Source organism: Mesoplodon mirus (assembly GCF_964341445.2).
Source record: "Mesoplodon mirus genome assembly, chromosome: 18".
Classification (NCBI taxonomy): domain Eukaryota; kingdom Metazoa; phylum Chordata; class Mammalia; order Artiodactyla; family Ziphiidae; genus Mesoplodon; species Mesoplodon mirus.
Window position 1 is genome coordinate 56,213,331 of NC_138994.1, and position 26,006 is coordinate 56,239,336.

The following is a 26,006-nucleotide window of genomic DNA, read 5'->3' on the forward strand; positions in this document are numbered from 1 at the left end:
AACAAATTCACCTACTGTACAGAGGGGGTGTTGTTTCTATTCCTCAAAAGGAGAACAAACATCAGTGTCATCATTCTGATTAAGATCATCATTCTCTACTGGTTTGTTGCTTACCTCAAGACGATGACTTTTAAAAAGACAGCTGTATTTATCATCCAGCATTCCTAAGATAAAAGCAAAACGGCAACGTACAGGATCTAAGAGTCTCATCCGTAGGGAGGTCAAATGACTTGCCTAAGGCTTGCTCACTGTGTTCAGGGTGGGAGAAAAGAATCCAAGAAGAACTGCAAAGGATGGTAAGATTTGGATAAGCAGACGAGAAAGAGGAAGGCAGATCACACAGGGAAACAGATTAACTGGAAGGGTGGGAGCAGGCACATGCGAGGAGTTCTCAAGAGGAAATGCAAAGGTCAGTGTCCATGGTTTGGAGGAAGGGACGTGAGCAACGTCTTGAAGGTCCAGCTAAGGTTGCAGCTGGTGACAAAGGTAGGAATGGGGGTGGCTCTGCTGTGGTGACTATCATGGCTCTAGAGGGAGAAAACTGGGGGATGAGGGGGGATAACAGGAAGCAAGGGTTCTGCATGATTACAACAGGCTGAGAGGAGGCTGGGTAAGTAGCAGCCCTACAGAGGCAGCCGCTGCTTACAGTTCTCCTTTCTTGCCTGACTGTATCATCTTCCTTGTCAATCGCAACGAACCCTGACCCCGGACCGATGTTCCGGCCTTACATGTCTAATTCTGCAAGAACGTTCCTTCAGGCTGGGCTGCCGTGGGCATACTTTAAGGCCGTCAGGTCCAAAATTAGTTCCTTGTGTCCTCCAACCTCGGTCTTCTTCCTAATACCTTCAAGTCTCTTCTGACTGAGCCCCTGAAGTCACCTGTCTCTTAATCTATCACTGGACCTATACAATTCAAACTTCAAACTCCTTATTTTGGCCTTTAAGACTCATTGTGATTTGATCTCAATCTACTTTTCTAGGCGTTTCTACTTCTCTATGCCATCAAAGGATACACTCCAGTCAAATGGGCCTAGTTACTACTTCCTAAATATTTTTAGCCTCCTTCCCACTTTTTCCTATAAAAATAATTCCTAGCACCCAAGAACCAGCATCTCCTGGGTTTATCACACACAGTTAGAAGTATTATATCATTTGCTTATTCTGAATTCTGACAACACATTATTACTCATATGGCAATTATTTTCAACCATCTTTTGTTGGATCAGTGGATGTATATAAATGTGTGTATGTGTATATATATATGGGAGTGTGTGTTAATAAATACATGCACACAACCACATATGTATGTATGCATCTTACATGGAAAGCTCTTTGTGGGCAGGGACCATACTTTATAAAGTATTGTGCACGCAGAAGATACCCAGCAAAAATCTGAAGAAGGGTTGAAGAGCTTAAGGAGAGGAGGGGAAGTCTGAGGCATCAAATATTCCTCTATGGGGCTGGCTAGCTTTCTGGACTGCGAGTCTGAAAACGTAGTTATTGTCTCAGCTATTCCATAAACTTGCTGTGTGACCCTGGGTAAGAATTGTACACACTCTGCATAAATTTCGTCATGCCCTGCATGTTCTCTAAGGCCTCTGTCCAGCTCTGCAGTTACGCCAATCCGGGCTGTATAAAAAGTACCCTATAAGTGAGGCCTGGATTTTCAGAGGCAGATATCTGCGTAGTACTGGATCTTCCCTCTTCGGTATTCTGGAACCTGGAAATAGCACCAGAAAAAGTGGATAATGGTGCCATCCCAGCACTAACGGCTAGTTTGATGGCGGGGGGGTGGTGGTGATAATTTTGAGCCATATTATTTTATGATTCTAGAGTTTTCATTTAAATCAGGAACAGCTATTAAAATTTCCTCAAATGTCTTTTTGGCATTTATAGAGACGATCATTTGCTTTCTGTTGATGTTTAATTTCTTCCTGTAATGGGTTACATGAATAGAATTCCTAATGTAAAAAATAAGCAGAAAGGAAAAGAGGGGACTTCAAACAAAAACAAGATAGTACGCAGTGTTGGGTGGGCAAAACATAGTAAGTGTAGCAGACTGAAAAATGCCACCTTTGAAAGACAACCATGTCAAATTCCCTGGAACCTGCGAATGTCACCTTATATGGTAAAAGATGTGATTACGTTAAGGATCTTGGGAGGAGAAATTCATCCCGTGTTATTCAGGTGGGCCTTAAATGCCATCACAAGTGTAGTTTTAAGACAGAGGCAGATTTAACACAGACACCCTGAAGAGGAAGAGGCAGTGTGACCACAGAGGTAGAGACTGGAGTGATGCAGCCGCAAACCAAGGAATGCTGGCAGCCGCCAGATGCTGGAGAAAGCAAGGAACAATCCTCTAAAGCCTCCAGAGCGTGGCCCTGCCGACTCCTAGATTTCTAACTTCTGGCCTCCAGAACTGTGAAAGAATAAATTTGTACTGTTTTACGCCACCAATTTGTGGTCATTTGTTACAGCAGCCCTAGGAAATGAAAATACTAAGGTAGTTATATTTTTTTAGCTTCATTTTCTTCCCCAATTTCTTTTTTTTTTTTTTTTTTGCTGTACGCGGGCCTCTCACTGTTGTGGCCTCTCCCGTTGCGGAGCACAGGCTCCGGACGCACAGGCCCAGCGGCCATGGCTCATGGGCCCAGCCGCTCCGCGGCATATGGGATCCTCCCAGACCGGGGCACGAACCCGTATCCCCTGCATCGGCAGGCGGACTCTCAACCACTGCGCCACCAGGGAGGCCCCTTCCCCAATTTCTACTTTTATTGTATTATAACCAGAAAATGTGGCTTATGAGAATTTCACTTTTTCAAATAATGCTTAAAAACTCATATGGTAAACCGGTTTTTGCTCACATAGTTACCCAACCAATAGCAGTTCTTTATGTACAGTGGTGACCTTCACCTCTGGGCCTGCAGGCCGGCTATCTCTTCTGCTTGGAACACCCTCTCTTACTCTTCTCTTCCTAATTCTGTCTTCTGACTAAGCCTCTTTTACTTCTAGGACTCAGCTGGGACGTCACTTCCCACAAGGCTTGGCCACACTCCTCACTCTGGGTTAATTACTCCTCCTCAGTGTTCCCATAATGCCTTGCGTGTCTCCAAATTAACCCTTTCCGTTCTCCATTATAACGACTTATCATGTATTCTGCCTGTATCCTCCACTAAACTGTTAGCTTCTTCAGGGCACGGCCCATATTACCCACCTTTCTATCCCAGTTCTTAACATACTTCCATGGTTTAATTAACCATTAGCTGATTCTGACTGACTGCCAACAATGCCAGGAACTGTGTATGGTCACGTGGTGTGTCTTCAATAAATGTTTGAAAAGCAAGGGATGAATGAAGCTATGCCAATGTTTTAAGTGAAGAAATTAAAATCTACTGGCATATGAAATGGCTGGAAAATGCAAATGAATACAAAGACAATTTCCATTTTCCTTGACTATATTTTCTGAAGTGAGGCTGCATGCAAATCATCACATCGGGTACCAAAGTAAGATACTCACACCACGTCACCTGCATAATGTCGAATTCGAAAATCTCGATCAAACTCCAGGATTTTGTCCGAGGCGCAGAGCTAAGAAATCAAGAAGGGGATGATCTTGAAAACAGACATTCTCTCTTTCCTACAAATATATTCCAACTTAATAGGAGAGGATAATCATGTCACAAATCACGATATCATTATGAAGGAAATCACACTGAGTGGGGCTTGATTTAATTTGGCGAATGTGGTAAAGACTGAGAACTTTCACCAGAAGTCCACATAGTCAGACTTCATTTCTTGGCCGAGTGACCAAGTTCTGGATGATGGAAGGTGAGTGCAAGTGAGGTGAGGCTGTTCAAGGCCAAAGCAGGTAAGAAGTGGGTGATCCTCCTCTGTACTTTCTTTTCACCTCCCACTAGTTGGATGCAGAGAAGGATAGTCCCCAGGGGCTGGAAGAGCCAGAAGAGGGAAGAAGTCTTGTTCCCTGGGAGGGAAACAGACTTTTATCGTCTATGACACTTAAATCTTGGCTGCTATCTTACCACAGCCCAGCCTACCTTGACTGATAGAGTCTCTTTCTCCTCCATGTCCCACTTAAGGAGGACCATTTTGAGGGTTTGCTATCTCCTAGGCATGGACATCTCATTCCATACTCACAACTGACATCTAAACTAAGTATTATGGGCTCTCTTTTACATACATGGAAACTAAGGCTCAAAGAGATTAGGTAACTGGCCCAAGGTCCAGCTGGTAAGCGGTAGCTCTGGGAAGGATTCTTGGGACTGAATGCAATGTCTGTACTCTCCTATGTACACAACAACCTGGCTCACCTGTCTTCTGCTAAGCCGGGACTCCAGGTCTATCGCTTCACAGATCAACCTTCTGCAGCTGTTTCTCACTGAAGAGGAACTTTATGGGAAGGCAGTTTTTATATAGCCCTGGGTCTCTATAACTTTCTGCAATTTCCTTATTACAGTAGCACCTAGATTCTTTGACCGCCCTGTGAAGGATCACTTGATATCCTATAGATTCAAAAGCAGACGTCTAAGAATCCACAAGCATTGAGTGCAGTTACATACAAACACCACTTGACTTGTAGTGTCAGACAACAAACAACCCTAACCAGGTTGGTGGGTTCTATGTGGATGTCTAGATTATTAAAGTACTAATTAGTCTATTAATTCAACAAATGAATAATTATAGGAGGTGAGTGTCACACTTCTGAGGTTCCAATCCTGGCTGTACCACCTACTTGCTCCATTTCCTTTAGTAATCACTTATTTCAGAGAGCTGGTCTGGAGGTTAAATGAACTATGGAGACCAAAGGGTCTAACGTTCAGAGGGGTCTCACTTAATTCCTCTTTCCTTCTCTCTCTCTTATTAACCACTTTTACAAAACCCTTTTACTTACAAAATGCCCAAAGGAAAAGGACCCAAGAGATATCTATACTATTATAATTGAATATTCTTACATTTGGATACTGCAAAGTCTTAACTGATCTAAACACAGAAGTTTTTGGATTTTTCTTTACTTTATAAAAAATAATACAAGTTATGTATTTATCATTCAACTTTATATGTTAATAATATTTTACACAGTTATTTTATGGTTTATTGGATCATCTGCCCTCCTCTCCATAACTTTAAGGCATGAGAAACAATTTAGCCCCTAAATAAGCACAAGCCAGAAACTCCTTATTTAGCCTGCCAATAATTCTAGCTAATCATTAATAACCAATAGCAATGATAATACCTGCTTTAACATATAGAATAATAGCATTTATTTAACAGAAAGACTCATAGTGATGAAAATATCCTGACAGCTTGGTTATTTCATTTCTTTCCTTCATTAGGCAAAAATCCCAGAAAAGAACACACAAAAAATTTCCATCTCAGGATTTGTCTGGGGGAGGATGCTGAGGGAGAAAGGAGCCACCTGGTCTGAGAGTTGGGAAAACCTGGGCTCCCACATTAAAAAAAAAAAGAGAAAAGAAAGGAAAGAAAAAAAAAATTCCATCTCCACAGATAAATTACTATTTAGCATTTCCTATCAAGTCAGTAGCAGCTGCTTAAAAGTACCGTACGTACAGTTTCTACTGTAAATATGAACTTATATTTCAAAATATTTGGTTGATAAATTTGAGTGTATAAATGGCCAAGGTGAAGCATAAAAAAATGAAGTGATTTCTCACATGAGAATCATAGCTATTTATTTAAACAAAGCGGAGCCTTGCCTGTTTTCGTTTGGAATTCAATATTTCATAAGATCTATTTGGTATGATTGTGACCAATTCAACTGAATTTGACAAACACAGATGGTCTACCAATGCCAGGTGAGTCTCCCAAACCTGAACTGTGATTATAAAGGACATGTATACCCAACCCCTCAGAGACGGGACATGTGCCCTGTCATCATGCCGTCTCTAAAAGCACCACTCTCAATTATTTACATGGCTTCTAACCTGGCTCACGCCTCTGTCCCCAGCACCCAGGATTGTACCTGGAAAATGAGAGGTACTTAAGTATTTGTGTTATAAATAGGAAATGACTGAAGGAATAACCCTAGCTAGACCCCTAATGTCAAAGATCAGACTGTAGCATCTGAAAGCTGACTTACAGCATGCTACAAGTTAGTCCTCAGCAACAGACCAAGGAGACTATTTTAGAAATAAACTAGTCTAATAATAAATATCAGCCACTAATCTATTTCTTGATGATCTGTGCTTTCTCCAGTTGGTTGGGGAATCTTACTGTTCTGATTACATAATTTCAGAAGGGACAAAGTTAGAATATAGATTTATTCATGCTAAAAAGTGGCAGTGGGTCATAGATTTATATGGAATGATGGAGGAGCAGAAACGTTGGCCCCTTTCCTTCTGGAAGTGAAGAAGAATGGGGCCTGTTTTTCCTTCAGCTTATGGTTGCTAGACAAGCCTACATTTGTAGGGAACACCTAGGGATGATGGCGTGTCTCTTCTATGACAAATATTATGGCAAGCGTACCATATGCAACGCACAGCACAAATGTCGGATAACCACGACTGCCACCAACTACCATGGAGATGTGATCTGCTTGTAACATTTTTAGAATGTGAAAAATAGGGACTTAAGAAGGATAACCATTCATTTAAGGAATGAGTTTCCTTGTAACACTAGGATTTCAGCTAGAATTTCTCTGTTTTCAAGAAAGTCACACAGTCTGAAGAACTACAGCAGAGAACACATACTACATTTTTATAACTGAGGATTACAGTAAAAAGTCAAGGACAAAAGCTATTTTCAGTGCCAGAATTATCAGATGCAGGAGCAAAATCCTAGCACATGAACAAGGACTCTGTACCTATTGGTTATAAATGACATCATGCTTTCTAAAGAATCCTGTTCATTTTTCCTATTTCTAGCAAATTGAATAGTCTAGAGCTCCCTCTCCTGGACATTATGATTTCTATCAATCTCGTCATCCTATAAACCAGAAAGACAGAATTTATCCACAGCAAGACATCATTTCATGGATGTTTATGGTCTTTCTCACTTGAGTGGACATTCTTTCAACCCAACATATAAAGTCATTTAATTCCGTCAAACAATGAGGAAAATCTCAATGATCAAAATGAGAGGAAGTTCCCATTATACACACTACCTTTCGGCTGGAAAAATGGCCATGTTTGCCCAGTTTACTGTTAAGTGCTTCCAGGAACATCTCATCGGTGACTTTGCCGACATTCATGCAGGCGTCATCCAGGATGGCAATGATGCCCTTGTGCTGCTGCTCCACGAGGTCCACGATGATCTGATTGTTGAAGTAATCAATCTGTAGGACACAGCAAAGTGGCAATTCCAAAGGGAACGGAAACCAGGAACAGGTGCAACAGCAATGCCTCCATATGTATCAGGAGTTTAAGTCACTTTGGTGTCAAAGAGGTGAACAACGCTAATGAGGGATAATGCTACAATGAGCACACGTTCTAAGAGAGGTTTTTAAAAAAAAGGTATTTGTGGGACTTCCCTGGTGGCGCAGTGGTTAAGAATCCGCCTGCCAATGCAGGGGACACGGGTTCGAACCCTGGCCAGGGAAGATCCCACACGTCGAGGAGCAACTAAGCGCGTGCGCCACAACTGCTGAGCCTGCGCTCTAGAGCCCGTGCTGCACAACAAGAGGGGCCACGACAATGAGAAGCCCGCGCACCGCAAGGAAGAGTAGCCCCCGCTCGCTGCAAGAGAAAGCCCGTGTCCAGCAACGAAGACCCAACGTAGCCAAAAATAAAAACAAATAAATAAATTTATTTTTAAAAATGTATTTGTGGACTTTTTATCATAAAACATGTTGTCTTAAATGAGTACAGCTCCAGGCAAAAATTATAAAGTAGATAATGTTTCTCCCTTCGCTAACTCTTGTTTTAATCCTGTCTTCATATGCTGCACCTAACCTTATTCATCAGACCCTCAATCCCTCAATCTGTTGGCTGTTAACCACAAGACCCAGATTCCACTAAGTACCAACAAATAACCTTGAAGTATTCATTGATATTGAACTCAATGGAGTTAAGGTGTTTCTGAGAACTTGCATTTTTAGTTACACGGCCCTGGCTGACTAAAAATCCCAGAGTATCTCCTTCAGTTTTCCAAAAGTTAAAAAGCACATATGGGTCTAACAGAGGTTTCCAGGGTACAATATAAAAAATTTAATTCTGAGATATAAGTATCCGTACAGGATAAGAATACGCTTTTCATTTGCTTCCCCAAGGCTGAATAAACTTGTAAGTAACGGCAGGCTCTTTAGCCACTTCAGCACACACAAGGTTTGTGCAATAATCCTCTTCTACACCTGTCTATTCTGATAGCCTGCAGCATACATATCACCATACACACAGAAAGCACACATGGCCCTGACTCAGGAAAGCTGTAGTACCTCCTTTGAAGACGGGCAGCTTATACATTTTAAGCTTGTGTGTTGATGTGTCCCACCTCATTTAGGAGGTACCTGAACTGACAGTTGTCCCCACTACCTTCTGTAAGATCGACACACTCACAATAGAGTATTACTGTGTCTCATGAATCCCTGTTCAATGCTATTTAAAATCCAAGGGCTCATGCCAGCTATCTGTCTGTGGCTTTCAGCTCCATCCCTAGTCTTCCAGGTCCTCCTCTGTATTCCATGGACTGAAAGTCTGCAAACTGGGTGGCTTTTACTTTGTTTTTTATACTTTTCTGGTTTGTCTAAAGCAGTGATTCTCAATAGAGGGTGACTTTGCCCCTCAGGGGCATTTGGCAATGTCTGGACACATTTTAGGTGGTCATGACTAGTAGAATGCTACTGGCATCCAGTGGGAAGAGGCCAGGAATACTACTAAACATCCTACAAAGCACAGGACAGACTCACAACAGTTATCTGGTCTAAAATGTTAGTACAGAGATGGAGAATCCCTGGCCTAAGTATTTATTTTTATTGTGGGCACTTATTACATTTCTCATTATGGAGAAAAGTTATTTCTATCTTTGGAAAAAATATCCTTAAAATATTCAAAAAGCAGGAACTCTGTATTAATTAACAGCTGAAATCGTAGACTTTGTGACTGACTATGGAATTAAGGATTAAGTCTTTTGTGCCAAGAACAAAAGAATTAAGTTCCCCAAATTCCAACTGTCTAACTAAAAGTGATTAGTCTTTGCTGAAGAGTCCAGTAGCTTCTGGTTCACATTTAATGTGGCTTCAAACATTGCTTACAGTCGTGGCTTTCAAACTAGGTTCTTCCAGCAACCTGGTATTCCCAGGAGGTTTCTTAGCAGATGCAGGGGACAAAGAGAGATGAAAGGGGATGGCTCAGGGGCACAGGGCTCTGGGGCTCCCATCCTCACTCCAAATAGAGCAGCTTTGTGCCTGAGGGTCAAGTTCTCAACACCTAAAAATGACTTGTAAACTACGGCACCAAAATCATGTAAAGGCAAATCAATTAGGGAGACAAGGTATTATGAATCTCTTGGTGGAAGTTCATGTACCACCTATGAAATAGGCAGTGACCCTGACACCAGTCAAGACTCTAGGTCTAAAAACCAATGTACAGGACATATAAGGAACAGAGAAACAGATTAGGTGACACCTCGGGAACTCCATTAGCAAAATCCAGACAGTGGGAAACTCTAAAGAACAAATGACTTATTCTCTCAACAAAAGATTGCAAGGAAAATAGAGAGAGAGAGAGAGAGAGAGGAGAAAATCGATGGATGTTCAAGAGGCCTATCAACCAATCACAACGTAAGTAACATATTTGGATCCAAATTCAAACGAACTGTAAAAGCAAAACCAAAAACTCTAAGACAACTGAGGAAATGTGAAATGTGAACACTGGCTGCATATTTGGTGACATTAAAGAATAATTACTGTTAATTTTTTAGGTGTGATAATGGTGTCGTGCCTATGTTTTTTTATAAAAGTCTTTATCTTTTAGAGAAACACACTGAAATATTTACAGATGAAATAATGCGATGTCTGAGATTTGCTTCAATATAATCTGGGGGTGGGTGGGGTACAGATGACACAAGACTGGCAATTCACTGATAACTATTAAAACTGAATGATGGGTACAAGGAGTTTATTATATTGTGATCTCTGCTCTTATATATGCTTGAAATTTTCCATAATAAACAGTTTTTTAAATTAATCACTATGTTCTAAAGTTTGGGGTTTTTAAAGGAAATACTTGCCCAGAATGGAGATTCTAATCTGGGGACCCAGGCTGTATTCAGTAACTATTATTTTGCAGTGAGCTTTCTGTTACCTCTAGGTCACATTTTTCTTGGTTTATTTCACTAAGAATTGTTTTAAAGGGCTTTTGCTCCTTTTTCAGATGTTTGGAATAGTCTCCTGCAATTGTTGACTTTTCCCTTTATCAACTATGCCTGTGGAATTTGATATTCTGATTGTTAAAGGATATTTTGGGCCAGTATCTCTGAACCACATCTGAATAACAAGTTTTATGATTAAGTTTGCTATAAAAACCTAAGCCCCAGTTACAACTGTGTATTATGCTATGCAACAGATTCGTTCTAAGAAAGCTGCATATAAACTTAATTGAATTACATCTTAAATATGCGATGAGACTTCACTCTTTAAATCAAAACTGTAGGTATTCCTATTAAAAAGTAATAATACACCCTTTGCTTTATTTGTAAATATGTAGAATTCATACTACTACACTTGAACAAAATTGTTACGGTATTCTAATATTTAACACACGATGGATGGAAGGCAAAGGAGAAATTTGAAGCAGGAAAGCTAGTTACTATACCAGTATCTCCTTCTTCTGAATGGGAGGAGATGGGAAGTAGGAAGCTGGGAAGGAATATAAAAGTCATTTAAATACAGCATTTCAAATAGCTTTTTACTGCTCACACTGGATATCAAAATACAAATACGGACTTCATTACCTATACTATTTGGCAAAAGGATAAACACAGAAATTTATGGAAGCTCAGAAGTTTTTGAATTTTTTATGTCTGTCCTCAAAATTGTTTAAAAATACAAATTTCAGAGAAAATTACAAGGTCCCATTTCTATCATGAACAGGAGGTCTAACTGTCATGTTTTTAGCTGTGATCTGTGGTACTGCACCCTGCATCAATCATACTGTCTGGCTGTATCTTATCAGACTAGTGACAAATGCAAAGTTCGCAGAGAGCCAGGAGAAGAGAGGTGATAACTGTTGTGTGACACAAAGGAAAGTAAGTGGAAATCAAAGTTAATACACCTGTTTTCATGCACGGGTTTCAGGGAATATGAACCTCATTAACCAAAGACAACAAAATGCCACTTGGCTTACAAAGTAGGAGAAGAAAAAAGGAGAAATAAGAGCAAAAAAAGAAAGAAGGGAGGGGAAGAAACTCAATTGAGAAGCAAAAGCCAATTGAAGGCATAAGTTGCTGCTCTGAATAACTTAAAAATGATGCTAAACTCTAATAGACAGATGTGAATCAAAAAACTATGTGGTATCAGCTGTAAAGTGAACATAAGTTTACTGATTTTCAACTCAGCCTTTTCTGGGTACCAACCAGACAGTCGACCAAATTAGAGCAATCCCACCTATCAACCCTGAAAATGAACTGTAATATTTCAATACCCCAAAAAGGAAAGCTAAGGTTTAGGCGTTTCAAGCACCCAAGAAGATCAGCAGATACCCAAGATGCTAAGAGCTGACGGTATCATGAACAGTCTGTACGACGAGTCCACTCACGTGCTTCCAGGGGATCCCTTCCCGCTGGTACTCCTCCTGTTCTTGTTTCAGGACCAGCTGAATAAACAGCTGCTGGAGCTTCTCATTGCAGTAATTGATGCAGAATTGTTCAAAGCTGCAAGAAAAGGAATCAATTAGGCTCAAACAAATAAAAAAAATAAACAATAAGGTTTTCAGTACTTTATCCGGTTTACCTGTTGTTGTCGAAGATTTCAAAGCCGTAGATATCCAAGACACCAATAACCGTGTTCTTCCCGTGGATGGTGGTGTCAGAGTTCTTGACCTCAATAATATCATTGATGCGAGAAACAATCCAACAAAAAAGGCGCTCATATATGGCCTGCGATGAAAATGACATCGTAAATTCCTGCCCATTGGAAATGAGTCCCCTGTTTGGATTTGTGATAAGTTTTATTTATTTTTTTATTTTTTATTTTTTTTTCTTTTTTTTGCGGTATGCGGGCCTCTCACTGTTGTGGACTCTCCCGTTGCGGAGCACAGGCTCCGGATGCGCAGGCCCAGCGGCCATGGCTCACGGGCCCAGCCGCTCCGCGGCATATGGGATCCTCCCAGACCGGGGCACGAACCCGTATCCCCTGCATCGGCAGGCGGACTCTCAACCACTGCGCCACCAGGGAGGCCCTGTGATAAGTTTTAAATTCCTATTGAATTAAATTCGTATTGACCTCCTCCTTACTGTTTAGCATAGCTGTTAATCCTCTAAGCTGAAAAATGAGAAATGCAGATCATCTGTTTAAAAATTATAAGACGTAGCATGATGGTCGGAGTTTTAAAGGATTATTATGGGTCACTACGTGTGTTGTATTCCAACAGCATTCCTTAGGTGTGTTCCTGTGCCCTGCTAAGACCAATAATTTGCCCACTGCCTCATATACGTCACTTCATTTTAATCTCATCAACTCTAAAAAGCAGAGAACCAATGAGTTCTATGCCCTATGGATTCTAAATATATAAACGTTGATTTATAATGCTAAATAAAGATCTGAGCCAAAAGGCCACCATTTCAAATTCCTTGAGAATCAAACACAGTCAATGCACAAGGATACACATGCAAACACACACAGGGACAAAGGCACCACACACTCACACACATTCACATCCTGACACAAACGTGCACTGCAGTGTCACATCTGTAGAAAACCTTTCCTTAACATCTCCCTCCAGCAACCCGCTCTCTTCACCTGCACACACCCATACACGTCACCTCCATTCCTCCCCTCCCCCTCCCCCCTTTATGCTTCCAGCCACTCCAGTCTTCACTTCTCTCTCATGACTCCATTGAAATGGCTCATCAAGGACCCCAAGCGCCTCTGTATGGACCCTTTCTTGTACCTCTACAGGGACATCTTACTCAGATACTCAGCATCATTCAACCCAATTTCCTACTCTTGTCTTGAAACATTCTGCTCTCTGGGATTCGTAATATCACACTTGCTCGTTTGTCTGTTGGTTTTTGGCCACGCCAGGTGGCATGTGGGCACTTAGTTTCCCAACCAGGGATCGAACCCACGGCCCCTGCAGTGGAAGCGTGAAGTCTTAACCACTGGACCCGCAGGGAAGTCCTGAATCCGCACTTTCTTCATTTTCCTCTTGTTTCACTGGCTGCCCCTCCTCGGCGGCCTTTAGGAGGTCTCCTCCTCTACCTGATCTCTAAAGGCTGGAGCCCTCCCTAGTCCTCTTCTCTTCACTCCCTATCTCCTCCCCTTTAAGTCATTACATACAATATTAAAGAACAGTGATATAATATTACCCCTAAATGTATCACCTGAATGCAGACCTCTCCTCTGAGCTCCAGGCTCCCACGTCTGCCTGCCTGACAACACCCTTGGATGTCTCACAGCTGTCTCAAACTTATGTCCTGTCTGGACTACTGATCTTCTCACCTCCTAAAACTGTTCCTACCCAACATTTTTTTTGAATTTAATTAATTAATTTATTTTTATTTTTGGCTGCGTTGGGTCCTTGTTGCTGCGCGCGGGCTTTCTCTAGTTGCGGCGAGCGGGGGCTACTCTTTGTTGCATCGTGCGGGCTTCTCATTGCGGTGGCTTCTCTTGTTGAGGAGCATGGGCTCTAGGTGCGCAGAATTCAGTAGTTGCGGCACGTGGGCTCAGTAGTTGTGGCTTCACGGGCTCTAGAGCGCAGGCTCAGTAGTTGTGGTGCACGGGCTTTGTTGCTCTGCGGCATGTGGGATCTTCCCGGACCAGGGCTCGAACCCATGTCCCCTGCATAGTCAGGCAGATTCTTAACCACTATGCCACCAGGGAAGTCCTTCCTACCCAACTTTTAACCATAAATAAATAGAAACAGAAACTTGGGGATTCATTCACTCATTAAATGTTTGCTGGGTACCTGCCCTGTGCAGTTTGTGGGAGATACTGTACCAAGTAACGTGAACGTTGTCTCTGTCTCCAAGGAGCTCAGGGAGTAGAGTGAAGGAAAATCACACACACGCGCGCACACACGCACACAGATGAGGTGCATGGGGTGTGAGGAGACTTCAACCTGTTCAGTGTTCAGAAAGGCCAGGGATGGCTTCTCTGAGAAAGTGGGCTGAGATCAGAAGGATGGTAAGAGTTAACCAGGGGAGAGGGGAGAGAAGAACAATCCAGGCAGAGGAAACAGCATGTGCAGAGGCCCTGTGGCTGGAAGGATAAAGGGATAAAGAAAACATGTAAGGCCTGAGAGAAGTCTGATGTGGTAAAGGGGAGAAACGAGTCTGGAATATGGCAGGAAATGAGACAGGAGGGGTGGGTTGGACCATGTCAGAAACTAGCCTTGATTCCATCATCCCCAGGACAACAGGTCCTGTAGATTTTATTCTCCAGATACAGTTTGTCTCAAATCATCCTCTTTTCCCCATTTCCACTGCTACTTTCCCTGTCCAAGCTGCTATCACCATCCTCCTGGATTACTGAAATATCCTCTTAATTGGTCTCTTTGCTTCCACCCTTGCCCTACCCACTGCCCCATAAGATTCTCATACTAAGGTCAGAGCCATCATTTTAAAAAGTCAAACTTGATGACATGGCCTCTGCTTAAAATATGCCACTCTCCACTGCATCTGGATAAATGCAAATTCCTCTGAAGACTAAAAACCAAGCAAGAGGTTTACAAGAGTGAAAAATGGAATATGTAGCAACCTAATCAACCAGCAAACAAGAAAAAGAGAAAATGTAAACTTGTGAAAATACAATATTTGCCACATGGATAACAGACAATAGGTTAAAGTTATGAGCTCTTACAAATGGACAATAAAAAGATAACAGCCCCAAAGAAAAATGTACAAACCTATAGCCAAGCAATTCTCAGAACAGAGGTAAATACTTTACAAAAATAGGAAAAGATGCTCAAATACAGTAGCAGTGAAAAGTAAAGTAACAATGAGGTATCACTGTACACCCAGAAAATCAGTCACTTCAAGCTTCAGATCAGGGTGTCCTTTGACCTGCTCATCCCCGGGAAGCCATCTAACTGAAATAAAAGCGCTGGTGTGTAAGGGAAGACGGACAAGAATTTGCAGCATTGTTTGTCGTGGCCAAAAAAAAAAGGGAACAAGGCGAATGACATAAGAGGTGGATGGTTAATAAATTATGGTCCCGTCACCACAGAGACACTAAAACAATGGGTCCGTCAGTTGGCTTGAAGGAGACTTGCACGAAGCGTTATCGAGCGAGGAAAGCAAAACGAAGGGCCACAAAAGGGGCCTGTGCAAGCGAGGGGCCCTGAGCTCCCCCGTCAGTCGGCTTCTGCTTTTCTGAGAATGTTTCTGGCAGCGATGCTCACAGCCATGGGGTGTTGAGACCGTGATGGTCAAAAAACACCACTCTGGTTTCAAAAGGCTTAACCTACTTTCAAGGAACGTCTGAACACCTCCTCATAGAATTTCACTAAAAATGAAACTGAGGTCAACACCAGGCTGTGAGATAATAGAAAATATACTGGTCTCTGCCCCTGGTTCCTGGCACAGAGCTCTTGAAACCCTTGTAACTTCCTAAGTGGTAAGAACACTCGGAGCATCTCTTGTTCTGATATTTGTCTTAGACCCCATCCCTGACCCGGGGCTCCTAAAACCTTTGCAAAGTTCTGAGTGATAAAAGCATTAGGCACATCTTTACTCTACGGAGGTGACTCTGAGTGTGCTCCTAGCTGGGGGCTGGGCACCAGAAAGACCAAGCCATGATTAGAAGCTTAGAGTTTCCAGTCCCACCTCTCATCCTCCAGAGAGGGAAGAGGGGCTGGAAATGGAGTTAATAACTGACCGTGCCTACATGAGGAAGCTCCATAATATCCCCAAAGTACAGGGTTTGGGAGCTTCCCAGTTGGCGAACACATCCACACACTGGGAGGGTGATGTATGCCAACTCCATGGGGACAGGAGCTCCTGTTCTCGGGACCCTCCCAGACTTTGCCCTGTAAATCTCTTCATCTGGCTGTTGGTCTGTATCCTTTATCATATCCTTTAATAACTCGTAAATGTAAGTAAATGTTTCCCTGAGTTCTGTGAGCCACTCTAGCAATTAATGGAATCCAAGGAGGAGGTTGTTGGTACTTCCCATCTATAGCTGGTTGGTCAGAAGCACAGGTGATAAGCGTGTGTGTGTGTGGGGGGGGTGGACAGGCTTTTGGGACTGAGACCTTAACCTGTGGGATGTGATACTATCTCCGGTAGACAGTGTTAGAATTGAGTTAATTGTAGGACACCCAGCTGGCATCACAGAGAACTGGTGGTGTATGGAAACACCTCCACCCCGTGACGTTAGAAATTTTGATACCAGAACCCTCGCAAGGCAGACACAGTGCCCTTAAAATCCCACCTTGGCAAAGGCATCCCTGCCGTAGCTGGCTTCCTGTTCTGTGTGTTGCTTGTCGATGACATCACGACCCGTAGCCACCGTCCGGTAAAGGAGGGCTTTCTCAACCATATCTGTCTTGGTGGACAGCAATTCTGCTATGATAGATACAAGCCTGCCATTTTCAATCAGAGGCATGTCACCATCCACTACAAACTTTAAATTTCCCTGTATCAGAAGAGAAAAACCAAGACACACCACTTCCAATGAGATTCTGAAACACGATGTCAGGGATATATTTGCTAGTTTAAAAGAGAATTCCAAGGGACCTTGTTCGGAGCACCTATTTTCCTAAATCTATTAATATCTCAACATATAAAAACCTAGTGTTTTATGTATTTTTTCCTTCTCCAGACACTCATCTATATTTTAATTTTCAGCATATGTTTTTGATGGATGGAAATTTTACATTTTTATGTAGTCAAATCTATGAATCATTTGCTTCAGGGTTTCTCTTTCTTTGGTGTTATACTTAGATCATTCCTACTCTGAAGATTTTATGAATATTTAATATTTTCTTCTATTCCTCATACAGCTATTCTTACATTTAAGCTTTTTATCCACCAGAATGTATGTTGGTATGTGGTGTAAAGTAAGAATTTAACTTTATTTTTTCAGATGGTTAGTTGCTCCGACACCCTTAATCGAATAGTCTAGCTTTTCCTCCTGATTTGAAATATCACCTTTGTTACATATTAATTTCCACCAAGTTTTTGAGTCTATTTATATTCCACTCATTCAATAAGCAATAAATACTTATTAGCCATCTACCAAGTGTCCAGAACATGAACTAATCTGTTGATTAATCTGGTGCTGAATTTATGCAGCAAGTTTTAAAGTACTGTGGCTTTTACTATCATTTTAAACCTGGTGGAATTAGTCATGCCTCCTCTCCCTTGCTCCCCCTACCCTACTACTCTAACACATTTTATTCGACCTTCTTACATGTTTATTGTTCTAGGTAAATTCTAGAATCATTACATCAACTGAAAAACAAAATTCCTCTTTGGATTCTGAAGGATTATTGTAGCACCGTATTTATAAACTAGTTGAAAGAATGAGACAATTTAGAATGTTAAAGTCTTCCTAGTCAGGAACATTTAAGAGATTGTTTATATACTGCTTTATAATATTTTTCATATAGGTCCTGTGTATTTCTGATTCACTTAGAGTTAAATATCGCCGCAGGAAAGTGAAAGGTCATTTTTATTCCAGATTTGTATCCATGTTGTCACTCATTTACTACCAGGTTACATGTTCATTATGTTTCCAACATCTCTAATCATATAGACAGTAATGAAAGGACTCCGACCAATGGGTCTTTACTTCTAAGGTTGGTGTGACGTGTGGAAAATAACCTGTGCATAAGTGGGCCAGGGTGGTCCGTGGTGTTGGCTGCAATGAACTGGATGTGCTTTTAAGCCAGTCATTTCCAATCTATAAAATGAGATCATCAAAATTCTAGTTCTAGAAATCTATGATTCTATGTTTCAAATGCCTTTAGAAATTTGCTCTGTTCAAAAGATTTTAGCGTATCCCACTGGTGGTCACATCACTGCTGAACTCTTTTACCTTTGAAATTAACCAGTTCGAAGTCTGACATACCAGGAAGGCAGTGAACTAAAGCCACAGTCTCAAAACCCAAAGTGGCTTGGAAAATCCCTCATATTATTATAACACGTTGGAGGAAACTACAGATGGAGTAATTTCTTCAAAATGTCAGAGGAATTTTCTCTACATAAATTACTTTTTACAAAACCCCAAACCTTCTGAAAGAACATCCTAGTCCCACAGGGAGGTGAAGAATTCTGAAAGGCGTCCCCACTCACCAAGTGAAGAATAGCACCCAAAATTTTATACACTGTTTGAATCTCCTCGGGTTGGAAGCCAATGACTTTCATGGCGTCAGCTACTACTTTGAATTCTGCAGCATCATTGATAGACGACTAGGAATGAAAACAGGAAACTGAGGTCACAGACACTGCATGTGAGCATTAACATGAGCAAAACTATGAGCAAAACATGAGCAAAAACTATGAGACTAAATTCAAGTGTAGCCAAGGTCTTGATGCCTTTGGAGTAAGTCATTGAAGGGATGATGGGTATCCAAAGAAAATAAAAATGATTTCAGGGGTAGAAACATAATTTAGCACCCACAATGCCCAACTGTGAGAGTCGCCATCACCTAAGACAAGCACCAGGAACACTTCTGGAACCTTCGGTGAGGAAGCAAGTCCTAAGCTGGCTCAGAGAAGCTCCAGGATGAGTGGAGGAAGTGGCATGAGATGTGAGACCACAAATGGAAACTCCTGACTGACGGAGCCTCCGAGACATATGCCTAACTACTGTCGTCTATGGCTTTCTGTTCCACAATTAGTCTTGTCCAGGCTGGGAACAACACTCCCACGCTTGTACAGTCAGGCTTTCTTACTCCACAGGTGAGGAAGAGCAGGCCTCCCAAAGCCAAGTGGCCTGCCTTGATCATTCAGCAAGCTAGGAAATGGTCTGGGACTATCACTTCACTTTTTCAGGCATTCAACAAACATGCAGCAAGTCAGATCTTTAAATGGCACAGAAGTGCTGCTGTAGAATAAATGTCTGTCCCCCGACCCCCAAATTCGTAGGTTGAAATCCTAACCCCCAAGGTGATGGTGTTAGGAGGTGGGGGTCTCTGGGAGGTGATTAGGTCTTGAGGGTGAAGCCCTTATGATGGGATTGGTACCCATATCAAAGAGACCCCAGAGATCCCTTGGTCCTTCTGCCCTGTGAGGACACAGCAAGCAGGCACCACCTCTGAACCAGGAAGCGTGCATTGACTCTGCAGGTGCCTTGATCTTGGACTTCCCAGCCTCCAGAATTGTGAAAATCAACTTTTGTTGTGTATAAGGCACCCCAGTTTATGGTATTTCTGTTGTAGCAGCCCAGCTAGACTAAGACGGGAGTTCAAAGATAAATCGCCTGCCTTGAGGATCTGTAGCCCTCAGGTTGGAAATACAAGAGTATCAATAAAATTTACAATAAAGCAACGGTAATGCTTATCTTAGCAGTTTTCCCAAAGCAGCATCTGCGCAGGGCCTGATCTCTTCCTTGGTGAGTTTCTGCTCTGGCCGGGACACAGAGACCTGGCCTGACGCTCACCTGCTAAGGAAGAGCACAGGGAGGATCCCCCTCTGCCTGATGAGCACGTGTTCCTCTAACGTCCAGGACACGACCAGGCAAGCTCTTCCCCCTCCCAGCTCTCTGAGTGAGATAGTCAACCTTGTCAAGTCTCAATTTCCTCGTGGGTACAATGGGAATAATAATACCTTTCTTACAGGGTTGTTGTGGGAATGGAATGAGAATTTATAGAAAGCACCTCCCTAGCTCCTAGCACATAAAAAGCACTTGAGTATCAGATATCACTATTATTAGAAGCTGCAACCATGTCAAAACTGTAAAGAAACCAGACACAAAGTCTACATGTCCTACTGAGGAGAACTGTCAGCTGCTTACCTAACAGGCATTCCCCAGCCCCACTTCTTTCTTGTTGATAGAACGCTGATTTGTTTATCCATCCCTGAGTGCACCCGTTCTTCAGAATTGGTGCCAGCCTCAGGAGGTAAATCTTCATTGGTCTAAACAAATCACAGGGACCTTATTCCCTTTACCAAGTGATTGGTCAGCCATGGGCATGTGATGCCATTCTGGTCTGTAAGACATGAGGTTTCCCTAGCTTATCAAGGGTTACGGCCAGGAACGTTTCCTCTGCCTGTGACTCCTAGAACTGCTGCTGCCATATGGGGACCATGAGGAAAATCAGCTGTAGCAGACCAGCCCGATCCAGTGAGGATGGCAGAACTGGTAAGTGGGAGAAACAAACGAACATCTGGGTCCCTATCAACATTGTTAAGGCACTGAATTAACCACGTCTGGAACTGCCCCATCCTAGGGCTTCTTGTTATGTGAGAGAACCAAGTTCCTCATTGTTTTTGGTGACTTTTAAATGGGTCTTACCTTACCTGTAACCCACAGGGTCGTAAATGTACATGAGTCCTATATTTTAGAATAGCTAAGTAAAAGTATGATACACAGAGTACAATACTTTATAGTTCCTAAAATCATTCTATTAATTTATATTTGTTTACATGGGAAGATATTAACGATTATATTATAATATAATAAAAGGTTTATTTCATCAGGATTTATTATATGATTCCATGAATAAATATATACAGATAAACTGTTGTTATCGATAATTATCTCTGGATGGTGAGCTTTAGAATATTTTTATTTCCTTTTGGTTCATCTTTATTTTAGGTTTTGACTGTGATCATGTATTGCTTCTTTGTTTTTATTAGAGAGGCAGAAAAAAAGGAGGGGGAGGAATAGGAATGGAAAACTTTGATGGAAAGGGAACCTAAGCTAAATTTAGCTTTGAAAAAAAGGCTAAATGTTTATTTAATACTTGCTTTCTGTGGGGCTCTACATGACCGGGCCAAAAGCCACTTGGTCAATAAGACAATTGGATTTAAAAAGAATATTTTCAGTCACTGGCTTTTTAAGTGTCGATTTTACAATCCTTTATACATCTTTAAGTACCTCTGACCTATTCTCAGAAAGCTGGAGTATTGTCTTCCGGTGTTTTGTTTGCTTTCAATTAATTTTCAGCCAAACACCCTGCTCTCAGATGACTGTAAAAGTAAAAAATTCGTGCAACTTAAATTTCAAACAATGGAAAATTGCAAAACGCTAAATATCATTTATTTATATGCACAATAATAAAAAGACCATTAAACCAGTAATGCAGGTATAATTAGCTGAAGATGAAGAGCAAAAATTACAAAAAAAAAGAAACACCTCCCACAGCTAGATTCTTTCCTTTTATAAATTCTTTTATTTTTCCCCCAACTACAAAAGCTGTGCATTTTTAATTATAGAAGAAATGTGAAATGCGGAAAAAGCAGAAGAACACAAATATCCATAATCTCATCCATCCAGAGTAAACAAGTAAAACCCTGGTCTATTTCCCTCCAAATCTTATTTCATGTATGTGTGTGTGTGTATGTGTGTGTGCATGTGTATGTATGTGTGTGTATATATATACACACACACACATACATACACACACTCCTTTCCCCCAACAAAATTGGATAACACTGCAATTACTGTTTTATAACCTATCACCAATAAGCTACTATATTACTAGGATTAGCTATAAAATGGCTAGCAGAAATTATATTATATATATAGCAGAAAACTAATTAGAAATAAAAGGGCAAAAAGATCTGCATATGTGTGAGCAAGGGCTTACATGCAAAGGAAGGGGAAAAAAATGGAAAAAAATTGAAGGCTGAATAGAAATGCTCCAAGGGTCACAAAACTATTTCTAGGATACATCAAAATCATTATTGGAAAAAATAGTGAATAGCAATCTTTGATATCCATTTTCAACCACAGTGCTTTTATTTATTTATCTATTTATCTATCTATTTATTTATTTATAACCACAGTGCTTTTAAACTTTCATCTTACCAACTTGCCTTTGGACAAATGATATGGTACCTTCTTTTGTGGTGGATTTCCTACTTGTAACAATATTTTTATAGTGTCAAAATAAAAGTAATAGGATTAAAAAAATTTTAAAACCCCACAATATCATAAGAGAGAAACTTCTTTCCTATTGGGTGGTGATAAAATACAGTAATGGGTTATTAAGCAAAGTTATTGAGTCAATAATATATTGAATCTCCATCCCTGAGAATTTTAAAAATAGAGTAGAATAAAAGAGCCATTCATTTGCCTAAAGGCAGCAGGCTGGACCAGATGATTATTTAATGTCCCTTCTGATTCTCTGATTCTATTTCTGAATCATCTCAAAAAGGAAACTCTTACCTTTAATTGGGCTCCAACATGGATGTAGTTGTAGGATGAAAGGGATTTCTGGAGATGCAGAGAGCGGAGCATTTGCTCTGAACCTCCCTGGAGTAGCTGAAAAATATTTAATTAAAAATAAGTTAGCAAAATACATCCTGAACCCAACACACCATGTATTCTTACTGGTAGTCTAGCTTTTTTTCATTTTCTGGGCTAATTCACTTAGGTCCTCCTGTTTCTAGCTTCGAAGAATTTTTTTTTAAACCTCGAAGGTAATGGCTTCAACATCATCAGTGATGGACAATGTTATACAGTCATGAGGAAAATTATTTTATAGAGTCTTAGCCCTTTCACAACATAACTGGCATGAAAGGTTTTGCTTTGACTGTGGCCATTTGTAAAACAGGAGCTTGCGCTCTGTGGTGGTCACGTGCTTAGCAGCCTTGTTATCTGGACAGCATAGGGTTATGTTTCAAATTCAGAAAAAGCCAATATTGCCTCAGAACTAAGAGGTGTCAGCAGCCAGTCATATGTTGAATCACACTGGAAACAAACAGCTTTGCCTCATCAATCTCTATATCCCAGGAAAGGCCAACTGGGTAACCAGGGCTGTAGTGCTGGACAAAGACAAATTCCAACACTTTCACTCAAGTGCGGAAAAAGTTATGGGTTCTTGAAACGAACAGAACTCTTATATTTGGTAGAAAGCTAGTTTATTGGAAACATGGTGAATTGTCAACAAAAACACAAATACAATACGCACAGTCCTTCTACATAGAACATGCATTTTAGAAGGCAATACATTTAAATCCTCTATATTAAACTGCACACTTTGGTTTACTGAAAAGATGTAACTATTGGATTTTTAAAATTGATTTTTTTTTAACGAAAACAACCTGAATTTCTATTCCCATCTCTGGAACACCCCAAAATGGGAACAAAAGCTTCAATTCAAAAATAAGAAAATTAATTTAACACATTCAGAATGTACCATTTCAAAAGCTTTCAGGGTCATTAAAATGTTACCTACACTGCAAAGAAACACAAGGGATGCTCAACTAAGGCAGTCATCTGGTTGGTTAACCACCTGCTAGCTCTTTATAACAGCCATGCTCGTCAAGTCTCTGAAGAAGCCCACGCGGTAGGGTGTATGCGTGTGTGCACACATGAGTAACGTATCGCAGGCCAATGGAGGCATGGGAGGCACAGGACAGGAGAGAGCCCCAAATAAAAACATCCATTTCCTGCACAACTGAGCAAATGGTTGATTATCTGCATAACAGATTACTAACCTGATAGAAAGAATGAAAGCTTCTTTCTCCTGGCTGTTGCACAATCACTCTGGACTAAAAAAAAAAAAAAAAAAAAAAGCACATTAAAATCATTAATCTGATGAGGGATATATATGCAATGCAATACTACTCAGTCATAAAAAAGAATGAAATAATGCCATTTGGAGCAACATGGATGGCCCTAGAGATTACCATACTAAGTGAAGCAAGTCAGAAAGAGAAAGACAAATATCATATGATATCACTTATATGTGGAATCTAAAAAATAATACAAATGAACTTACTTACAAAACAGAAACAGACTCACAGACATAGAGAACAGACTTGTGATCTCCAAAGGGGAGAGGGGATGGGGGGGATGAATTGGGAGTTTAGGATTAGCAGATGCAAACTATTATAGAATATATAATACAGAATGAATAAACAACAAGGGCCTACTGTATAGCACAGGGAACTACATTCAATATCCTGTGATAAACCATAATGGAAAAGGATATGAAAAAGAATATACATATATAACTGAATCACTGTGCTGTATGGCAGAAATTAACACATTGTAAATCAACTATACTTCAGTAAAATAAATTTTTAAAAAATCATTCATCTGAGAATGTACTCCTAAAAGAAAATGAGAGCCACTTTCCCAGGGAATCCTGTATCAACAGAGCACTGAAATGTCCTAAAGACCACACGGATGGGACCAACCTAAAACCAGATCTCCTCTATGGGGTTTTCTGTGCAATTTTTTGACAATTCTTTTTACTCTTTTAAAAACAGAGTTCCTTAAACTTTCTGAAAATGAAGCTATTTTGATTTTTTAAACCTAGAGCCTAAAGAGGAAATTTTTTGGATTGGGGGATTGCAAGTGGGGAGAATAGGAAGGAATGTTTAGGGAGGAATATTCTCAACATTCCCTTCCTGAGGGCCTGCTGGCATTTCAAAGAGCAATGCCTTATATCCTGTAATAAAGTGAGCTGAACAAAATCCATATACAGAGACCTCCGCTTTAGATGCCTTCAAAAAGATTTAAGAGAGGACTCAAAATGTATGTTCATTCAAGGGGATTCTTTTGATTGAGCATGTACTTTATGTGAAGCCATGAAACATTCTGGAAAAAAGACTGATAATGACTGGTACTTCCTGTCATTTTTCAACTGACTCTGATAAAACAAGATTTCCTTAACAGTCTGACTTCAGTTTAACAAACAAAAATAAGATTTATACTGCTTTCTGCTGCCATAAAGATTGCTATGGTGTGATTGAGATGGAAGACACTTAACGGAGAAGGCATGTCGGTTCAAATCTGAGTACAATTCAAGGTGGAGACTTAACCTAGTAAAGTTCAATCTTAACTGTAATAACCAGGCGAATCTACTCAAGATTAGTTAGGACACAGCCTCTCTGGCAGTCCCCAGAGGAGGGTTTTAACTGGAATCTTCTACAAATTGGGCCTATCATTCACATGGGCAGATAAAAACACACTCTAAGTTTTCACACACCAAATGCAGGATGCTTCATAATTAGGCTGTAAGATCACAAAGTACATCTATGTTACTATAAAGCAGTGAACAAAGAGAAACTAGAAGAAAACGAGATTGTCAATCAATTAAAATAAAAACATGGGAGGGTGTGTAGAAGGAGTAGGAGTGATTAGTCCTAGATAGGTTTTTGTTAACCGTTACCCAAAAGTTGGCACCCCTCCCCCCTCCCCCACCTAAACCTTTACCTACAAAGTCTATAACTTTTCCCAGCTTGATACGGTAAGTGCTAATAAGAGAACACAAAAAGAGATTATTTTGCCATAGAAAGCTAACTGAGGAGCAGGAAGGGACAGAGAGCAGGATTAAACGCTACTTTGGGTCAATGAAAGAAATTCTTCTAATATAATCAGGTTTTAAAAAAAAACATTCAGCATTAACAGACTCATAGATACAGAGAACAAACTGGTGGTTGCCAGAGGGGATGGGGCTGGGGGGGATGGATGAAATAGGTGAAGGGGATTAAGAAGTACAAACTACCAGTTACAAAATAAATAAGTCACGGGGAGGTAATGTACACAGGGAATATAGTCAATAACACTGTAAACTTTGTATGGTGATGGATGGTAACTGGTCTTACTGTGGTGATCATTTTAGAGTGTATAAAAATACTGAATCGCTACATGGTACACCTGAAACTAATATTGTAGGTTAATTATAACTCAATTTGAAAAAACAATTCTAGGCCAAAAAAAAAAAAAAGCAGCATTTGCAAACATTATCCTCA

At 40.8% G+C, this 26,006-nt stretch overlaps 1 protein-coding gene across 4 annotated transcripts in view; it reads right to left on the reverse strand.

Moving 5' to 3' along the window:
- The window catches only part of MYO1D (myosin ID), a 348,475-nt gene that overhangs the window by 217,162 nt on the left and 105,307 nt on the right, over positions 1-26,006 (reverse strand). For all 4 annotated transcript variants that reach the window (XM_082603144.1, XM_082603145.1, XM_082603146.1 and 1 more), the window contains exons 5-12: positions 23,742-23,795; positions 22,468-22,563; positions 18,426-18,542; positions 16,561-16,764; positions 11,920-12,065; positions 11,726-11,840; positions 7,138-7,308; positions 3,517-3,587 (exon numbers count right to left, since the gene is read on the reverse strand). In XM_082603144.1, the coding sequence (XP_082459270.1) occupies positions 3,517-3,587; positions 7,138-7,308; positions 11,726-11,840; positions 11,920-12,065; positions 16,561-16,764; positions 18,426-18,542; positions 22,468-22,563; positions 23,742-23,795 (974 nt within the window). The remainder of the gene's footprint in view (positions 1-3,516; positions 3,588-7,137; positions 7,309-11,725; positions 11,841-11,919; positions 12,066-16,560; positions 16,765-18,425; positions 18,543-22,467; positions 22,564-23,741; positions 23,796-26,006) is intronic.